This window comes from Vicugna pacos, chromosome 1 (assembly GCF_048564905.1).
Source record: "Vicugna pacos chromosome 1, VicPac4, whole genome shotgun sequence".
Taxonomy (NCBI): domain Eukaryota; kingdom Metazoa; phylum Chordata; class Mammalia; order Artiodactyla; family Camelidae; genus Vicugna; species Vicugna pacos.
Genome location: NC_132987.1, coordinates 123,052,443 through 123,072,726, shown reverse-complemented (window position 1 = coordinate 123,072,726; position 20,284 = coordinate 123,052,443). Strand labels below are relative to the sequence as shown.

Below are 20,284 nucleotides of genomic sequence, written 5' to 3'. Positions count from 1 at the left end.
CCAGCGCACCTCTCCTCTGCTGGAGGTTCCTCCTCCAGCCTCAGTTTACCCATGAACGCTGTGGGGTGGGGTCGGGTCAGGAATCCCAAGCAAGCATGGCATGGTCCTGTCTCCTCTCTGAGGCCACACCCATGGGAGACCCCTGGGTGATGGGACCCTCATGCCTCTGCACCCAGGCTGGCCTTCTGGGGTGTGGGATGGACTGGAATGCCTCCTTGGGCCTGCACTTGCCCAGCTCCTCCGACGTCCGGTGCCCTGACCTCACACCAGGCGTGGCCTCCTGCCTCCCTGGGACAGCTGCTAGGTGTGACGTGACACCCTGGAAACCAGGTGGGGAGGGGAGGTGCCACCCCTGCCCCGGGCAGCCTCCTGGCTGGAAGGGAAAGTCCCTGTGCCAGGAGTTTCCCAGGAAGGCCCAGTGGGGTCCATGAGCAGCCAGGACCTATTCCGTGGCCCACGCCCAGGCTGCTCCGGCGTGGGGCGTGGGAGCCAGGGGCTCAGCAGCAGGAAGGCCTCATGCTCTGTTTACGGCTCTGCTGTTTCCGCCTTAAAATTCTCACTGTTTTTTGCCCAGGATTGCACAGTCAGGGCCGGGGAGGCAGCTGCAGCCAGCCCGAGTCCTGGATCCCCCCGGTCAGCTCCACGTGACACCTGGGTCAGCCCAGCTGCCCCAGGAAGGAGTCCTGTCCTGAGCCAGCTCCCTCTCAGTCCAGACCGCACTTGGAACCTCAAAGCTGTTACCAGGGCCCTCCTGATTTCCCAAAGCGGAGATTTTTCAAGAGCCTGCTTCAGGCCTGTTGGTGGGCCATGTGCTTCTGGGAGGCTGGGGCTGAGCTCGGACAAGGATGACCCCTGCCCAGGGGGAATGGCAAAGAGAGGGGAGTGGGGGCGGGGGGTGTGGGCCAGGACAGGGGGCCTGTGCGAGAGAGAAGTCCCAGGGCTAGGGTGTCCCCAGGGTAAGTCTGTGGGCACGGAACCCCCCTCCCCTTGTCTACACTCAGTACTTTGTGCCCTTCGCTGCAACAGCCCCACCGTCCCTGCTGGACCCACATATCCCTGCTGTCACTGTCCCAGAGGCCTGCCTGTATCCCTGCCCTGGGCAGCCAGGGGCCCTAGTGGGTCTGGGCCATGGGTTATGGATCTGCTGGTCCAGGGAGGGTACGTTGAAGGTGCCAGATAAAAATGCAGGATCTCCGGTTAAATTTGAATTACAGATACACAGTAAATGCTTTTTAAGAAATACATACCCCAAATATTGCATAGAACACGTACTAAAGGAATAGTTGGTGTATGTATGAAGTTCAGGTCCAGGTGGGTGTCCCGGTTTGCTTTCGGTTTGCTCACCACCCACCCTCCCAGAAGGGATGTGGCGACAAGCCATGGCCCTTGCGGTCTGCTGGATGCTCTGATTTTAAGTGGGATTTGAGGGAGGACATGAGCAGCTTGTGAGACGAACCAAAGAAGGGCCGTGGGCCCGGGGGCCTGCAGAGAGGCGCCTCAGGCACGGTTGGCTGGGAGCAGTGGCCCCTCACCCAGGGGCTCCTTCCACAGGTGGGTCCCCAGAGACCTGGGGTTGTTGACTTGTGTGTGTCTGGGTGAGATGAACACTTAAATCAGTGGACACTGAGTAAACAGCGAGCCAGCCACAGTGTGGGGGCCTTGCCCAGCTAGTGGCACCCCTTCACCTGCCTCCGGCACGCAGCCCCACCCTCTGCCACACCCCCACACGTGCACACACACACAAACTCACACACTTACATCTGTGCACACACATGCATACACACATGTGCACACACGTCTTCCAGTCCCTTCCTGCCTGGGGCTGCATCTCAGGCAACTCCCCTGGGTCCGGCACAGAGCGGAGGCTCAGTGCTGCCTGATGGTCTAGGTGGCTGCGACTGTGTGCTCTCACGCTGAGTGTCCGCTGTGTGCCAGCTTCCCCACTGGACCTGGAGACACACACATGACCACACAGTCCTGGCCACGCTTAAACCGTCCAGTGACTAGAGCCCAAATTCCTCAGCGTGACCTCCAGGCCCTGCAGGACCACTGGTTGCCTCCCCCTCCCCTGCCCCTGCCCGGCCCCCTCCTCCCTCAGGCTGATCTCCCTTGTCCTTCATCTCAGCTTGACATTGCCCCTCAGAGACGGCCCACACCGCCCCGCACACGACTGCCCACAAAACACTTCCTTTCCTCCTCTGGAATTTTAGTGTAGGTGCTCCAGGTGCTCCCAGCCCCCCCGGGGTGCAGGTGCTCCAGGTGCTCCCAGCCCCCCCGGGGTGCAGGTGCTCCAGGTGCTCCCAGCCCCCCCGGGGTGCAGGTGCTCCAGGTGCTCCCAGCCCCCCCGGGGTGCAGGTGCTCCAGGTGCTCCCAGCCCCCCCGGGGTGCAGGTGCTCTAGGTGCTCCCAGCTTACCCAGGGTGCAGGTGCTCCAGGTGCTCCCAGCCCCCCCGGGGTGCAGGTGTTCCAGGTGCTCCCAGCCCCCCCCCGGGTGCAGGTGCTCCAGGTGCTCCCAGCCCCCCCCGGGTGCAGGTGCTCCAGGTGCTCCCAGCTTACCCAGGGTGCAGGTGCTCCAGGTGCTCCCAGCCCCCCCGGGGTGCAGGTGTTCCAGGTGCTCCCAGCCCCCCCCCGGGTGCAGATGCTCCAGGTGCTCCCAGCCCCCCCGGGGTGCAGGTGCTCCAGGTGCTCCCAGCCCCCCCGGGGTGCAGGTGCTCCAGGTGCTCCCAGCCCCCCCGGGGTGCAGGTGCTCCAGGTGCTCCCAGCCCCCCCCGGGTGCAGGTGCTCCAGGTGCTCCCAGCCCCCCCCCGGGTGTAGGTGCTCCAGGTGCTCCCAGCCCCCCCGGGGTGCAGGTGCTCCAGGTGCTCCCAGCCCCCCCCCGGGTGCAGGTGCTCCAGGTGCTCCCAGCCCCCCCGGGGTGCAGGTGCTCCAGGTGCTCCCAGCCCCCCCGGGGTGCAGGTGCTCCAGGTGCTCCCAGCCCCCCCCGGGTGCAGGTGCTCCAGGTGCTCCCAGCCCCCCCCCGGGTGTAGGTGCTCCAGGTGCTCCCAGCCCCCCCGGGGTGCAGGTGCTCCAGGTGCTCCCAGCCCCCCCGGGGTGCAGGTGCTCCAGGTGCTCCCAGACCCCCCCCCGGGGTGCAGGTGCTCCAGGTGCTCCCAGCCCCCCCGGGGTGCAGGTGCTCCAGGTGCTCCCAGACCCCCCCCCGGGGTGCAGGTGCTCCAGGTGCTCCCAGCCCCCCCGGGGTGCAGGTGCTCCAGGTGCACACTGCTAGAAGACACAGTCCAGCAGGACTGTGAAAAGCACAGCTCTCCGGTCAGACAGAGAAGGGTTATTACCCTGGTTCTTCCACGCACTGTTTGAGCAAGTTACTGAATCCCCACACCCTGGTGCCCAGATCCCCCCAGGCCTAACACAGGGAGGAGGACTCTCGTCCCTTGCGCTATGGTAAGGATTCCGTGTTGTGAGTGCTGGGCGGCCCCAGCACAGTTCCCAGACACGTGGGCAACTACAGTGCCCACGTCATTGTGACTGACCTGCCACCTCTATTTCCTGAACAAAATTGGACTTAAACCACATTTGGAAGACAATGATGGACTTGCGCTACTTTTGGACATAGATTCATTGATGTGAACCACATGCCGCAAATCGAAGCTGTCAGTGCCGCGTGATGCCTGAGGATGGTTTCTTCACCAGCGGAAAGGCGGCTAATATGAGGAGAGCCCTTAAGATAATCCGCTACGCCAATAGCATGTGAGCAAACCCAGGGAAAAAGAGCGCATCTCAGCGAGGCCTGTGGTTCTTTTCATGACTCTGAAATATTATTTTTAATTTTGTTAGGGACCCTTATCTTCGCATGATTTTATTTTGATTCAATGTATTTAATTTTATTTAATTAAAATGCACAGACCTTAAATGTTCTGTTTGGGGAGCTTTGCCAACTGCACCTGTGCATGCACTGGCTCCCAAACAAGGCTGAGTGTTTCCGGCCCACAGGAGCCCCCCGCGCCCCTGTGGCAGGTCCCTCGTCCGCCACCTGCTGTCCGTGGCGGGAGGCCCTTTCTGTTTGCTTTCAGCTCGGTGCTTCTGACTTCCATGCGCACCGTTGCGCCACAGGTTCTTCACTTTCACTGCCGGTCTTCTCGGCTCGCTTTGTGGCTTTGATCCATTGTGTGATGTCCCATCACTTGTTCACCGGTTCTCCTACTGATCTGCTTTGGGGTTGCTGCCGCCTGGGGCTGTGGTAAACATGTTGAATAATTTTGTGTGGACACATGTGTTTATTTCTCTTGGTAAATATCCGGCAGCAGAACTTCACTTTGTAACAAATCAGACGGTTCTCCAAAGCGGGGACCCTCTTCCATGTCTGTAATTCGTGGTAACAGAGAAGCACTCAGGCCAGTGGCCAGCAGTACATTTACCGTCAGACACGTGAGCCCTCAGATTATAATCAGGGACGCACCAGGGGCCTGGCGGCACCACTGTTTACGCACCAAAGTCCAGGCAGTTCTGGCCTCTGCGGTGAGAGCAAAGGGCAGAGAGATGCTGTGTGAGAAAGGAGACAGACAGTGATGCCCTGCAGTCTCTGCCTGATGGAACCTGCTAGAAACAGTATGAGAACTTTGTGGGTTCAGTTGACCGCTAAACATGTGTAAGGATCAGAGCCCACCCTACTCGTCCTGTGTCGAGAGGACAGCAGACTGGCGCCACCTGCATGCCCGCGAAGCAGCGGGTGGTCCGTGCCTTCATTTCCCACATTGCTGTGACACATATCACGCACTTAAAATAACGGAACAATGTTGTCTCCCCGTCCTGGAGGCCAGAGGTCACTTCCAGGTCTCACTGGACATAACCAAGGTGTGGGCAGGGTTGGTTCCTTCTGAGGCTCCTTCTGTCTCCCACCTTTTCCAGCTTCGAGGCGGGCCCACGTGCTTGGCTCACAGCCCCTCCTGCACCTTGGCCGCTGGCCGCGGGCAGTGGCATCCTTATCACGCCATCTCCTCTGTCTCTCTCTGCCCCGCCTTCTGCCCGTAACAACCCTGAAGGCCGCATGAGGCCCACATGGACGATCCAGGATATCATCCGTCTCCCGGGGTCAACGAGCCAGCAAGCCTGAGGCCCCCGCCTGTGCAGCGTAACGTACTCACAGGTTCGGGGCCTGGGACAGGGTTCTTCGAGGGCTGCCAACTGCTCCCGGGGTTCCGACCCCTCGTGACTTGTACCGCCTGGAAGAGCCGAGACCCCCTCCTGCCTGGTGTCCTGGAACCCCTCCTGTTCCCCAAGAGCTCACGGCCAGTCGGGAACTTTCCTGGGGCGGGGGTGGGGGTGAGGGAAGAGGACAGAGCTGCATTCAGTCACGTCCCTTGAGCTTTTCACCTGACATCATGATAACGTTCACAGGGATGCACAGTCTCCCCCAGACACAGCAGTACCTGGTTACAGCCGCCTGAACTCCCTGCAGACAGACGCTAAGGAGACCACAGAAATCCGGCTGCAAGAGACAGGTGAAGACTTGGACAGATCTTCAAACTGATAACCTAACATCATCAAGATTTCCCCAGTTGCTCTGCAGTTTCATGCAGTGCCGGTCAAAACCCCAATGCTGCCCTTTTTAGTTAATGCAGGGACCCATAAGAGCATCTCAAAGATATAATAGGCAAAAACATTTTGAAAAAATGAGGGAAAGGTTGGACTCCAGGGATTAATTATACTAAAATTAAGCAGTTCAACCTGGCATGGCATAATTTGGAAAAATTAAAGTTACAGATGTTGTAAATAGAAGGTCTGGAATAGAATTTCTTTTTCTACTTGGAGGGAGAGTTTCTAAAGGGAAAAACGAAGGAAGGGAATGAAGTAAATGAAAAGGGAAGGCGAGACAGAAAGTTACAGTGTTACGTGCAGTTGATATATTTGTTAAACATGTAACTTTGTATCTTTTAAAAATACAAACAAGTAGACTTGAGATGCCAGGGCAAACGGCAGAAAGGACTACAGACTGGGGCCGGCTTCACTCAGAAGTCAGTACTCGAGTCTGAGGAGCCTCACAGACGCAAACACGGCGCCCCGCACGGGACACAAGCGAATATTCACGGCAGAGGAAGTCTGAACGGTGGAAAACAGACTTAAGTCGGCCAGCTATGCCCATAGGTCATCGAGCAAATGCCACGACAACAGGCGTCCCCAGGCCAGCCACGGTGCCCAGGGCCTGACCAGCTCCTGCTCCTGGGGCTGCTAAACAGCTCAAAACTGCGCCAAGCGGCTCTCCTGTTTGCAAGCTGCCGGCTCGGAAAGCCTCAGTCTTGGTGTTCTGACTACTGCGACACCAGACGGGCGGGCTCTGATTCCAAGGCGACTTCTCAGCCCGGGGCGAGGACGGGAGGCTTGGTGTCCATTCTGAGTCCTTGATCCAGTGACCCCTGTGAGATTGCTAAGCCCAGGGGAGCCTGGCAGGGAACTGGGGAACTGACCACATGCAGGGCCACCTTCTGGCCAAGGCCACTAACCCCGGGTGATGACCACCCGCAGAGACTCAGCAGATCCCAGTCCTGGAGTCCAGCCAGGCAAGGTCTGCCCTGGCTGGTTCCCAGAAGTGTGCTCAGGGAGGCTGCCAGATGAGCCAAGACAGGGGGTTGCCAAGGGCTCTGGGGAGCAGGACTGCGTGTGCCCACCCCAGGGGGCCACCTCCAGCTCATCCATGAGGGTGGGGCCTGGCAGGGGCAGTGGCTCAGAGCTCTGCCAGGGGGCCTAGGTGCCCACCCCGAACACGGTCTCAGACAACGGGCCCCTCAGGGAATTCCAGCACAGAGGTGACTGCTGCCCAGAGACGTCTCCAGGCCCCATCACTACTCTTCCAGAAGTCTGAGTGTGCGTGTGGTTGGGCAGGCATGAAGGGGGTGCAGGTAGAGCCACGGCAAGCATTTTCACGGGGGTCCCTGCCCTGGCTGGCCGGGCACTGGGAGTCAGATGTGACTTGAAATAATAAGGGACTTTCCATAGGTGGCAACTCGGTGTCCTGACTCCGCTCTGAGAGCTACGCTTGCCACAGCTACAAATCGGGTGAACGTGGTCACCATATCGTTACACCAACATGCTCTTCCTCTTTCGGGGTGTTCTTGGCATCTTAACTACCCGCCTGCAGAGGCTTCATGGAGGCTGCGGGACATCTCTCTGCCGGTCACTGCTGCCCGGCATCCTGGTCACACTCCAGCTGACCCCTCACCAGCTCACGTGCCCTTGGGCAAGTCCACTACCACTCGGTGCCTCAGCCTCCCTGTCCATAGTGAGGGCTGGCTGCCAACACGGGCTCTGGGATGGGTGTCCTGGCCAAGCAGCCACTCTCCAACTGTTTCCAGGCTGCTTCTCCCTCCACTGCCTCTGCAGCCCCTCAAATGCCCCTCTTCTCCAAGAGCAGCTGGGCTCAGGAGGAAGGTCGGCCAGTGTGCTGGTCGCTCTGGGGCGCTGACTCTTCACCTCACCTTGCAAGGAACACCAGGCAGGTGTGCAGTTGCCTCTGAAGGCCCAGCCTGGCAGCCAACACTGCACCCACCCTCCTTCTAGCCGGTTGCCATGGTTACAGAGGCAGACCCCCGGCGCACCCCATTCCCAGCGAGGGCATCCCTGCCCCCGGCCAGCACGGCTGCACGCAGGCATGGGACTGGGGAGCCCAGGCTCTGCTCTGCCTCTCCCACTGGCTGTCCTTCAACGTGGTGCTAAACCCAGGACTTGCCTCTTTGTTTTGACAGCACTCCAGGGCCCGCGTGTCCTGAGTGAGAACTTCCAGGCCTGGGCGTCAGAAGGCAGGGATTCCAGCTCTGCGCTGCCCCCAGCAAGCTGACTCCCGGGTCCCCGTCATTTCTCCCCTTGGGTCTCAGATTCTCAGGTTTCTCATCTGAAAATAGAAATCCTCCCAGGCGTACTAGGCCGCTGTGAGAGTCAGCTGCGGGCAGACCCTGTCCTCGCGCCTTCTGCCCCTTCCCGGCCGGCCGGTGGCCCTGGGCCTGTCCTGGAGGCCTGAGCGCTGATTTCACGCCTGGTTCCAAAGAGGCTGTTCAGCTCGGGCTTTGCTGATCCCCGAGTCTCCTCATGTCAGCACGTCAGCTCGTCCTCCACCGGGGCCTCCCACGCATAGCCCGCCCTCACTGGCTCACCCAGCTGCCCTTCCCCCAAGCCGGGGCCAAAGCTGCCGCCCCCTGAAGAGACTTCTCTCCCAGTGCACGGTCCTTGCCTCCGATTCTGGCCCCGCACCCAGCCTGGCACTCATAGGGCCCTCCGAGGCCCCGGGTCAGGGGCCGGCAAGGACTTCCCTCTCTGCAGCCTGTGGTGGGTGAGGCTGAGAGGGGCTCCAGACCTTCCCTGGACAGGGAGAGATGAGTGTGTGTGTGTGTGTGTGTGTGTGTGTGCGTGTGTGCACCTGCCAGTGGGGACGTGTGCCAGTGTGTGGTGTATGGCCCTGTGTGAACACGAGTGTGAATCTGTACAACTAAACATGTGAGTGGGCTCGCCTGATGTGTATGCACAGTGAACGTGAGTGTTTGTGCCTGGTGTGCACGTGTGAACATGTGCATGAGTGTGTGTACAGGTGTGTGTGTAGGACTGTGTCTGTGTTCACACAGTGGACGTGTGTAGTGGAGCGTGAGTGTGTGGTGTGTGCGAGGACCATGGGGGCCAGCAGGGTGGAAGCTTCAGCGCCGCTGCGCCCCCACCGGCGCACTCCCTGGGCCCTGGTCCGGGGGGAGCTCCTGTCTCGCAGGAGAGGGGGTGAGGGCAACAGGATAAGTGGCCTGTGGTCACTCGGCCACAATGTTAAACAGACACTGAGCCCAGGAATCAGGACTCGGTGAGGACGAGCAAGGTGGCCATGGAGCCCGGGTGGCCATCTGCTCCGACCACGCCAGCTGCTCTGTGTGGAGGCTGCGTCAGTCCCTGAGGCTGCTGTCACAGAGGACCACACACGTAGTGGCCTGAACAATATGAATTTATTTTCTTAGGATTCTGAGGCCAGAAGTACAAAATGGGTCTCACTGGGATAAAGCCAAGGTGCGGGCGGCTTTCCCCCCAGAGGCTCAAGGGGAGACCCCATACCCGGCCTCGTCCAGCTCCTAGAGGCGCCCGCACCCTGGCCTGCGGCCCTCCCCCATCCTCACAGGCTCCTGGGACTAGGACTCGGACTTCCTGGGGGACCACTCTTCTGCCCGAACTTGCCTGTCGAGGGGAGGTGCTGTGAACGCAGAATCGGCTCACTGGGGGCAGGCGGGTCCCCAGGGGACCCCAGCAGCGTGCGAGCAACCTCCTCGGGGCAGGAGAGGGGGTCCTGACTGTGGCTGCCTTGAAGTAAAAGCCCTCAAGCCAGCATGATGTCAGCGGGCTCACGAAAGTCCTAAAAAGTTCACAATCGGCCATCACAAGCCGGCTCGAGCCAGTCCAAGCCGGCCCGAGCCAGTCCAAGCCGGCCCAGCACTCACGGCACCGTCCCCAGCCCGGCTCTCCCAAGGTCTGCCGTGAGGGCGGGTCTGGGGGGAGGTGGGGGCTGCAGGGCCACAGACAACAGACTTTAAACACAGAGAGGTTTATTGAGGGTTCACAGGCAGGAGGGAGGACAGGAGAACTGGGTTTGGGGCCAAGCTTGCAGGAAAGACGACCCCCGAAACCGCCCCCAGCTCCCGCCAAGGCTGGGAGCGGCTGCAGGTCCAGAATGTTCCACCTGGACCGCAGTCTGCAGGGCCTCCTTCCCGGGTCACTCAGTCCAGGACCCAAGCCTCATGCAAACACATCCAAGGGACCCGCTGCAAAGGAGCCTGGGAGCAACGCACAGGAAGGGGCCCGCGGGGCCCCGGCAATGCCCAGGCCCCGGGCCACCTCGGCTGCCTTTAGCTCCCAGGAAGGTAGCCTGTGCGTTCCCGCCCTGGCTTTGCTGAGGCCCTGGGACTCTGCTGACCCTCGGGAGGAGCCGTCCAAGGCAGCCGGCCCCGCGGGAACCCCTGGCTGAGGGGGCGTCTGAGTGCACACGTTCCTTGGATGTCTGTGTGAACACGACCAGCTGAGGAGCTAAACCTGACCGGCCCCTGCTTTCCTGTGCACCCTGCCCCATCTGCCTGGAGCAACTTTCCATTAGGAACAGAGCACATCCATTTAACCCTAGTCTCACAGCTAAAACTCGTCACCCGCCCCACAGGTGGACGGGGGGAATTGGGGCCCTGCGGTGTGGGTGGTCCCTGGTTCCCGCATCCAGGCCCTTCCAGGAGAGGAGCCAGTTCACACATCTGAGGGTGCCAGCGCCTCCCTCCCAGCCCCAGCCTCAAGGTGTGTCTACAGCCTGCCGCCAGCCTCCTGGGGGGCCTGGGAGCATTTCTGGAGCAGAGCTGGGAGCCTCCTCTGTGCAGGGAGTCCACCCCACCAGGGACAGCTCCCGCGCGTCAGGCCGGCCCTGCTGGGGCTCGGCAGTACACCTGCTCGCCCCTACTGCTAGACCACCCAAGGGCATGGCCGGGCGGGCCACTCAGGGCCCCGAAGTCCAAAGAGGAAGGGAGGCAGGGGTGTCAGGAGGCTGTGAATGTGGGGCATCCCTTCCCAGGGTCAGGTCAACGGTGAGGCTCCAGTTTCCAAGCGGACCATCCGTGGTGAGGCCAGGGACCAAGAGAGAAGGAAGTCTCATCTCAAACCCGAGTGGCCTGGTCGGGGGACCGGCTCCCAAGGGGCCCCAAGGTGCCCCATGACCCCCTCACTGCCTCTCCCCTCCCCCCACTCTGGCCCTGAGGCCCCCCCAACTCCCACGGGAAGGAAAAGAGGCTCAGGTGGGGTGGTTCTTGGGCCAGTCTGCTCCCGCCACACCTCTGCTGCAGGAGGAACCCCAAAGTCATCCCACCCGGACCCTGTGAAGTGCTACCTCCCAAGGCAAGAGGGGCTTTGCAGGTAGGGGTAAGCAAGGCCATGTGCATGAAGCTCTTTGAGGTCTCTTACCTGGAATGTAACGAGAGCCAGGGGTCACCTGTTTCCCACAAAGGCTGCCATCCCACTGCCTCCCAACAGAGACGGGACAGTTGAGGCACCCCCTTTGCCCTGTCCCCACCCCTGTCAACACAGGGCCCATTCATGGGGCCGGCTTGACCCTGGCCTCTGCAAAACTAGAAGATGGGGTCAAATGCCCGCTCACACCGGGCCCATGGGTGCTGGGGTTGGGGTGGGGAGTCAGCATGAGGCCTGTGGGGGTCTGGGTGTCCGCACACACATAGCTGCAAGGAACAGGGTGGGCGCAGACAGGACATCATCTTTAGGAGCCCCTTAGGGGAGGGAAGGGGAAATCTGAGAAGCGGAAGGGAGGGGAGGTGGGGAGGGGAGGGCTGCACCCCAGGAGAGCCAAGGGCTCCCAGGCACCAGGGGTGGGGGCTCCCATGAGCAGGAAGGGGCTTCCAGGTCCTGCAGTTGGGGTCCTGGTGGTCTTTGGAGGTAGGTATCCTCTCTTGGGAGACTCCACGAGGGGTGAGGAGCCCAGAGAGGCCAGGAGGGAGGGACAGCCCCTGACTCTGGACTTCGGCAGAGAGGGGCCCTTCTGGTGTGCTCCGAGGTCCTGGGCCCACATCCCCGTCCCCACAGGGTGGAACAGGATGCTGGCAGGTCCACACCAAGGGGAAGGTGGGTTGGGGGCTGGGGGCCAGCAGAAGGGAGGGGAGGGGAGGGGAGGGGAGGGGCCCACCCACTCCCTGTGTGCCCCCAGAAGAGCTTCTGGGCGGCATCCAGGCCCTGGGCTGATTCTGCTTAAGAGCAAGTGAAGAGCTCCCAACAGCAGAGAAAGGCCCCGAGGTGCCCAGGCCGGCCCGCACCCACAGGACGTGAGCCGCAGCAGCAGGACCCCGACACTCGCCCCCACCTCCAGCCAGGTCTCAGCCTCTCTTCCCCTGACCCAGGGTCACGACCACCAGGCGAGCTCACCAGGCGACAAGCTCCTGGTGTGACAGGGCCCCTTTCCCTCCTGTGTGTACCCCGGGATGGGTGGGGAGGGGAGACCTAATTCCCCCACGGAGCCTGCCTCCCCTGGTCAGCCAGCAGCCACACTTACCTGCTCCACGTGGCATCTGTCCCACAAGTGGACTGACGCCCAGGTCCACTTGCTTGGTCTTAGCTCTCACTGGAAAGATGGGCGGGCCGCCCGTTTCCGTGAGGACTGGCATCATCCGGAGCATCACCTGAGCCCTGCCTCCCATGCCGCACCCCTGGTCGGGACGGTGGGCAGAGAAGCGCCCACCCGCGCTCACAGCACAGAGCTCCCGTTCGCACCGTGTGGCTGCGCACAGACCCCCGTGAGAGCAGGAGAGAAGCGCCTGGGTGTGGGGGAGTATTGGCATCTCTTGGTTGTTTCTTTTTAACGCCTCACAACTGAAAAATCATGACCTTGTTCAGATGTGCCTCTTGGGCCTCGGCTGTGTGTGCCGAGATATGTTTCCTGCTGCAAGCCACATGACACCTTCCAGTGCAAACCTCCCTCAGTCTTCATCCTTTCCAAGAGTCTGCTGAGAAAGGCTTCTGTCCTTTATCCCTCAGATCCCTAGGTGATGTACCCCTTCTTGCTTCCCCCCAAAGTATTTGAATTAGTTTAAAATATAAACACTCATACAAAAAAAAACCAGTAAAAAATAAAATTGGAAGGACAAGTCAGGGTTACTTAGGTGGAGGTAAGGTCTACCCTGAACTTGAAGTAGGTAAGAAAATTGAGCATTAAAGTTGCTCTGAGATTCCTGGCAGCAAAGCTGGAAAGGAGAGGGAGAGAGAGAGTTCCTGCTGCTGGCGAAAAGGAGTCATCCTACTGATTGGCCTTGAAACATCAGTCAGCCCTCCCGTCCTCTGGGAAGGAGCGGCTTTAGCGGGCAGAAGAGCAAGGCACGTAGCGACCCCAGATGACGGCACCCCTGCCCCGAGCGGGCGCGGGCGGAGGACAGGGGCCAGGCAGGACCCTGCTTGTCTTGACTCTGCCCCCTTGACGAGCCACCGTGGACCCTTCTCAGGTTCCTCTCCATGTTTTTTTTGGGGGGGGGGTTGTTTGACACTTTGCTTTTTGGTTTGGGTTGTTTTTTTCCTTCTTCCTGGACTGAAATTTTGGTGCAAGTGTTACTCTTAACAAACATTCTGAGAATAAACCAAAGAGTCGTTCAAAGGTTAGACACTCCACTCACCTCTCCAAAAACCCTTGGTCTCTACCGCTTCGCTCTGCACAGAGTGCTGTGGTCAAACGTGTTCAGGAAACACTGGGGACGCAGAGGCAAGTCAGTTCCACATACAGGATCACCTGTGCCTTCAAATGACAGAAGGCACCCACTGTCCTCAGGGAGCCTCAATCAAGGGCACACACTCACTCTTGTCTGAATGCTTGGGTGCCCCGGGGACAGGCTACCAGAGTGGAAGGGACACTGAACATGGTGACAGACTGCCCGGCTTTACATCGCAGCGGGTCGTCTCCGGCTGCAATACTCCATCTCTCCGCCCCGGGGCTGACGGTAAAATGACCTGGCCTGAAGGCTGCTACAGCCACTCGCTGCCCTAAGGGAAAGTGCTGTGTAATCAGGAAGTACTGGACAGAAGCAACCGTGTCACCACCTCACCAAGGGAACATCAAAGGCAAGAGTCAGTCACCATCTGCTACAAAAGTGATGGGAGACACATGGGCTTCGGGCTGCTAGAGCCAGTGGGCATTAAGGCGCAGGGCTGATGGGGTCCTTGGACACAGGGGTGCTGGGCAGGGACTTCAGGTACTCCAGGTGCCTCCTGGCGTCCTCCTGGTTCTGGCGCACATAGTACACGACGTAGGCGATCACCATGGCAAACCAGCCGAACATGGTGACCAGCATGGCCACGTCGGTGGTCTTGTGGTGGATGCTGCAGAAGCTGACGCCGGAGTCAAGGGCCTGGATCAGTGGCTTCCCCACGTACTCCTCCTGCACCGAGGTGTGGCAGGAGATCTCATCCACGGAGTCGGGGTCCAGCTTCAGCTCCCACAGGGCCTCCTGCAGGGCACACTCGCAGTGCAGCGGGTTGTGCGACAGGCGGATCTTGGCACTGAGCTTGCCCAGAGCATCCTTCGGAATCCTCCGGATGCGATTGTGAGACAGGTCCAGCAGCCGCAGGCCCCCGGCCAGGCCAGAGAAAGCGGCGGGGCCAATGCTCTCGATGGCGTTCTGGGACAAGTCCAGCTCTCTCAGCTGGTTCAGGTGCTGGAAGGCTCCGTTGGGGACGCGGGCGATCCTGTTGGCGTCGAGCTTCAGGAGCACAGTGTCGGCAGGGATGTCCTTGGGGATCTCCTGCAGGCCCCTCGCGCTGCAGTGGACGGCCACGGCCCCAGCGTGGTCAGGGCACTGGCAGCTCTGTGGGCAAGAGGTCCCCAACCGCAGGCAGAAGAGGAGGAGGAGGCAAGACCCTCCCGTGGGGACCGGCAGGGACGAGGGACTCTGTTTGCCTGTGGGGCCCATCCTGACCTCGAGCGTCTGGGGACAGGCGGCCCGCTGCGCTCACTCACTGCTGGGGGTCCACTCTCCCCCACTCCCTGGCCTCCGCTGCGCAAGTGACCATCCCATACAGACATAAACTCTCCTTCCTCACGTGCCAGGAAGAACGGTGCTCTTTTCAGTTCTAAAAGAAAAAGAGTAATCAGCATCGCTGGCTGTGGTCCAGCTAGAGACCAGGGGGCACACTTTGGCCTCCAGGGAGATGTCCCAGGCAAACGAAAGTGTCTGACCAGAGGGGGCCTGTGTAACTTACTCTGGGAGACTCCCACTGCCACCCAGAAGAGCAAGGTCGTGCTGACCGCTGGCTGAGGGCCAGAGCACAGCAAAGTGGTCTGAGAATCCTGCCACCCTTCCCTGGACACACCCATTGCACACCCTGGGGGCCTGGGCCTGGGCAGCACGGGTGATGGGGGTCAACCCCCTCCTAGTTCCTTGGGGCTGGAAACCAGGAAGACGGGGCTGCAGGGTTTTCCTAGGAAACTGGAATGCAGGGGAGACCGCCAGCTGCGGCTGGGAAGCTGGGAACCCAGGGCGCCCTCATCGCCGCGGGGCTAGGCTGCTGTCAGAAGCTCAGCCCTTTGCTAGTTCCGACAATCCCTTTATAAATTATAATAACAAAAGCGCTCCTCGGTCGGTCCTCAGGGGAACAGTCACCCACCGGCACCGGCACTGGAGTCGGCGCCTTTTATTCCAATAATGTTGGAAAAGAAGGGAACCGAATAAAGAGAAACAGCCAAGCCCCGGGCGCGCGGCCCGCGCTGGGCGTGGAGTGACGGGGCCGCGCCGGGCCTGAGCGGGCGGCGCGCGGTGTCGGGGACCCCGGCCCGGGACCTGGGGATCCCCGAGCCCCGGACCCCAAGGACCCTCGGGATTCCTGGGCGGTGGATGAACGGGGTTGCAGTGTCCACGCTCCCGGGGCGGGGCGGGGCGGGGGCTTTACCTGCGCGGCCGCGTCCGGAGGCTGCCGTGCGCGAGGCTCTCGGCCGCTCTGAACCCGACCTGGCGCCACACCCGGGCGCGGCGGCCACCCGAGGCCTGCGCCCACGTCTGCGGCCGCTCGGGACACACGCGGCTCGGCCTGCGCGGGCGGGGCGGGGCCTGCGGGCTAGGGGCGGGGCGGGGCGGGGCCTGGGCGGAGTCTGGGGGCGGGTGGAGTCCGGAGAGGGGCGGGACCAGGAGACGAGGGGCGGGGCCTTGGGGGAGGGAGCTGAGGCTACACGGGGCGGGGCCTGGGGGGCAGCCAGTGCCGCGAGTTGGAGTCCGGAGCGGGGCGGGGTCTGGACGACGCAGGGCTTGAGAATTAGGGACGGGGCCCGCGGGCGAACGATGGGAAGGGGCGGGGCCTGGACAACAGGGGGACCTGAGGGCAAGGGGCGTGCCTTGGGCGGGGCTGCAGAGGCTACACGGGGCGGGGCCTGGGGTGGGGTTTTAGATGAGGGTGTGTCCATGGGCTGTGGGCCGGACCGCTGGCCCAGAGCCCCGCCCCTGATAGAGTCCAGCCCCGCCCCGCACTGGGGAGAATCTCCGGGCCCAGGCGCAGGGATGCCCGAGGGGCCTAGAGACCCTCGGGTCAGAGCGAAGCCCCTCCTGTGTGTCCCTCGAAGGCCGGGTGCCAGCGGCCGCCAAAGCTGTTTAATGGGATTAGGTCTCCGCCCACCTGGGTCCCTTCGTGTTCCACCTCCCACCTGTGTCTTAGGGTCCCTGCATGCGCACCCAGAGGAACGCTGGGAATGTGGGGGTCGGGGCATTTAAGGTAGACCTGAGCCATCCTTAGGGTTCTTTGAAACAGCTTTATTGTGGTGTAACTTATACTCTGTAAACCACATATCCAAATTTCATACGTTGTGACATTTGTATACATGTGTGAAACCATCACCTCAGTCACAGCAGTAAATATCTGTTTCCCCTTTGTGGTCCATCTTCTCTGACCCTCATCACCAGGCAAGCACTGATGTGCTCTGTCACTGGTTGCGTTTCCTTCCATTTTGTGCATGTTCTCACAGGTCTGTTTGTCTGGCTTCTTTTACTCAGCATAGTTAATTTAGTTAATTTGAGTTCACTCCTGCTGATGGGTTTGTCAGTGGTTATTCCTTTTATCGCTGAGTGTTGATCCATTGCATGAATGTTCCACAGTTTGCATATCCACTCTCCTGCTCATGGAAATCTGGGTTGTTTCCAGTTGTTGGCTCTTACAAATAGAGCTGATATGAACGTTGTGCACAGTCTTTATTGGGACAAATACGCTTGTATCTCTTAGGTAAATATCTAGGAATGAAATGGCTGGATCATATGGTAGCTTATGTTCAGCTTTTAAGAAGCTGCCAAAGTGATTGTAAAGTTTTGCACCCCTGTGCTGTGTGTGCTCCACATCTTCACCAGCACTTGGTATGATCAGGCTTTTTAATTTTAGATATTCTCACATGTGTGTGGGAGTTTATCTCATTGTGGTTTTAATTTGTATTTTACTAATGACTTCAGTATCTATTCAACTGTTTATTTGCCATCTCTAAGGAAGTGTTCTGCTCAAACCTTCTAACCACTTTTAATTGAGTTGCTTTCTTACTGTTGAATTTTGAGAATTATTTGTATATTCTGGATACAAATCTTTTATCAGATATGCAATTTATATATATTTTCTCTGAGTCTGTAGGTTGTCTTTTCATTCTCTTAAAAGTTTTTCAAGGAGAAATTTTAAATTTTGATGAAGACCAATATATCAATGTTTTATTTTTTATGAATCATGCTTTTGGTGTCATATCTAAGACATCTTTGCCTAAACTCAAAGTCACAAGGATGTTATATTTTAGGTTTTGCATTTGAGTCTATTCCCCATTTTGAGTTAGTTTGGTATACAATGTGAGAGATGATTCAAAGTGGGGGTTTTTTGTGCAAATGGATGTCCAGTTTTCCAGGACTGTTGAAAAAATAATCCCTTCTCTGCTGAATTACTTCTGCCCGTTTGTTGAATATCAGTGGTCTGGACATACACGAGTCTGTTTCTGTCCTCTCTGTGTTCAGTTGGTCTATTTGTCTGTTTTTATGCAAATGTTTCAAGCTGTCTTCATTACTGTAGGTTTATAAGGATTCTTGAAGTCAAGTAATATAAATCTTCCAACTTTGTTCCTTCATGAAGTTCTTTTGGTCATCCAAGATCCTCTGCATTTCCTCATGAATTTTAGGATCAGCTTGACAACTTCTACCAGAAAGCTGAGTAGGACTGTGTTTGGAATTGCACTGAATCTGTGGATCAGTCTGAGAGAATGAACACTTTGATAATATTGAGCATCCCAGTCAGTGGACATGGTATAGCTTCTCATTTATTTAAAGCCCTTCTTTATTTCATCTGTGTTTTATAGTTTTTGGTTTACAGATCTCGCACATCTTTTGTCAGATTTATCTTTGGCATTTTTATGTTACTGTAAACAGTATTTAAATTCCAGTTTCTCTTTGTTAAATGCTAATACGTAGAAATAAAATTGATTTTTGTCTACTTATCTGAACTTTGCTAAATTCTCTTACTAGTTCTAGTAACTTTTTAATAGATGCTTTAGGGTTTTCTGTGTGTACAATCAAGTTATCTGTAAATAAAAAGCTCATCACTTCCTTTTCCCAGTCTAGACGTCTTTCACGCCGTTTTCATGACTAATCGCACTGGCCAGAGCCTCTAGTTCAACACTGAACAGGAGGCCTGAGCACAGATATCCCTGCTCCTCCTGATCTCAGGGGGGAGCCTTGGTCTTTCACCGTTAAGAATAGTATTGTCTTGTAGTTCATAGTTGCCCTTATCAGTATAAGGACATTTCCTTCGATTACTAGTTTACTGAGAGTTTTTATCAGGAATGGATATTTGATTTTGTCAAACTTTTTTTCCACATCTATTAAGAGTATTTGTATTGGTCTATTAACATGGTAGATCATATTGGTTGACTTTCAAGTGTTAAATCAACCTGTGTCCTTGCCATAAATCTCACTTGCTCGTGATACATTATCATTGGCGTATGCTGTTGAATTTTTAATGGATGCAGAGTTGCTGAGGTTATCTTTTCCTCGACTGAATGTTGTAGTTTCTGTCTTTCAAGTAGTTACCCATTGCATCTAATCTGTTGAATCAGCACGAAGTTCTTCATCCTTTCAATATAGAGTATGAAGTGATGCCACCTCTTTCATTCCTGATGCTGGCAATTTGTGTCTTCTTTCTTTTATTGATCAGTCAGGACAGAAATTTATCAATTTTACTGATAATCTCAAAGATCTAGTTCTTGGTTTCATAGGTTTCTCTGTTTTATTTTCTTTCTCCCCCATTGGCTTCTACGCTGGTCTGCTGCTTACACCGACTTTAATTTTCTCTTCTTTTTCTAGTAGATTGTGAGGTGGAAGATGAGCTCGCCTTTCTTCTTCTCTAGCACAGGCAGACCTCAGAGATGCTGCAGGCTCTGTCCCAGACCACTGTGATGAGATGAACGTCACCATAAACTGAGTCTCAACTTCCCAGTACATACAGAAGTTATGTTTCCACTGCACTGTAGTCCATGAAGTGAGCAACAGCACGTCTAAGAAAAAATGTGTATACTTCAATTTTAAAATACTTTATTGCTAAAAAATGTTAACTGTCATCTGAGCCTTCAGTGAGCCATAGTAGTAACATCAAAGATCACTGATCAGTGATCACCATAACAGATGTAATAATGATGAAAAAGTTTGAAATATCTCAAGAATTACCAAAATATGACACAGAGACATGAACTGAGCAAATGCTCTTGGAAAAATGGCTCCAATAGAATTGCCACAAACCTCCAATTTGTAAAAAAAAAAAAAAAGACACATCTATACAGTGCAATAGAACAAAGTGCAATCAGTCCAGGTCTGCCTGTATAGACATTTAGTGCTATTAATTTCCCTCTAAGTCTTGCCCTGGCTGCACCTCAGAAACTCTGACAGATTGCATTTTCATATTCATGAAATTTGAAATACTTTCTAATTTACCTTTTGATTTCTTTTTGATGCATGGGTTTAGAAGTTTGCTATTTCATTCCCAGATATTTGAGGATTTTCCAAAGATCGTTCTGGTTTTGATTATTAACTTAAGTCCACTGTTGGTAGAGAACATACGCTGTATGTTTCAGGTACTTTTAAATTTATTGAGATGCATTTTGTGGTCCAGGATATGTGTTAATACCTGTTACATGTGTGCTTACACGTGTGCTCTACTGTTGCTCTGTGGAAGGTTCTAGAAATGTTGATGAAGTCAAGTCTGCTGATGGTGTGGTTCAGGTGTCTCACAGCATTACTGATTTCCCATCTACTTGCTACTTAGTTATTGAGACAGGGGTGTTGGCTTTTCTGAGATCTGTCTGTCTCTCCTTACAGTTCTATCAGTTTTGCTTTGTGCATTTTGAAGCCTTAGATTAGTATGTCCTGTTGGTTAACTGAACACTTTATCAGTATAAAATGAGCCTCCTTACCCTTAGGTGCTTTGCCTTGAACTCTACTTTTCTGACACTACCGTAGCCACTCCAGCTCCCTTTCCATGGGTTAACATGGGGTATCTTCCTCCATTCTTTTACTTTTAACCTCCTAATTATTTATATTTAGTTTCCTTCAGGATTTCCGTAGCCTCAAAGTGTCTTCCTCAATATATTAACGACAAAGGGGAAAACGATAGCTTTACAGTGGAGAAACCCAGCGGAAACCGCCTTACGTATGTAACCCAGGTTAATATCATCAGTAATAAGCCGGGCTGACGTCATGTAGCCCCCGGTGCTGTGCACTGACAAAGACACAGCGTCACTTCTGTGGTATTCTCGC

The 20,284-nt window shown here is 56.6% G+C and overlaps 1 protein-coding gene across 2 annotated transcripts; it reads right to left on the bottom strand.

Moving 5' to 3' along the window:
- Positions 1-5,241: 5,241 nt before the first annotated feature.
- LRRC3 (leucine rich repeat containing 3) lies at positions 5,242-15,543 on the bottom strand. 2 transcript variants are annotated; one of them, XR_012076791.1, is made up of 3 exons: positions 15,420-15,543; positions 12,043-14,603; positions 5,242-5,298 (listed from the first exon to the last, which is right to left on the bottom strand). XR_012076791.1 is itself a non-coding variant. In XM_072970188.1 (2 exons), the coding sequence occupies exon 2, from the start codon at positions 14,441-14,443 to the stop codon at positions 13,670-13,672; it is 774 nt and encodes a 257-aa protein (XP_072826289.1). In that variant the 5' UTR covers positions 14,444-14,603; positions 15,420-15,543; the 3' UTR covers positions 8,947-13,669. The 2 variants fall into 2 exon arrangements, 1 of the variants encoding a protein (XP_072826289.1); XM_072970188.1 differs by lacking the exon at positions 5,242-5,298 and having other exon boundaries at positions 8,947-14,603.
- Positions 15,544-20,284: the final 4,741 nt, after the last annotated feature.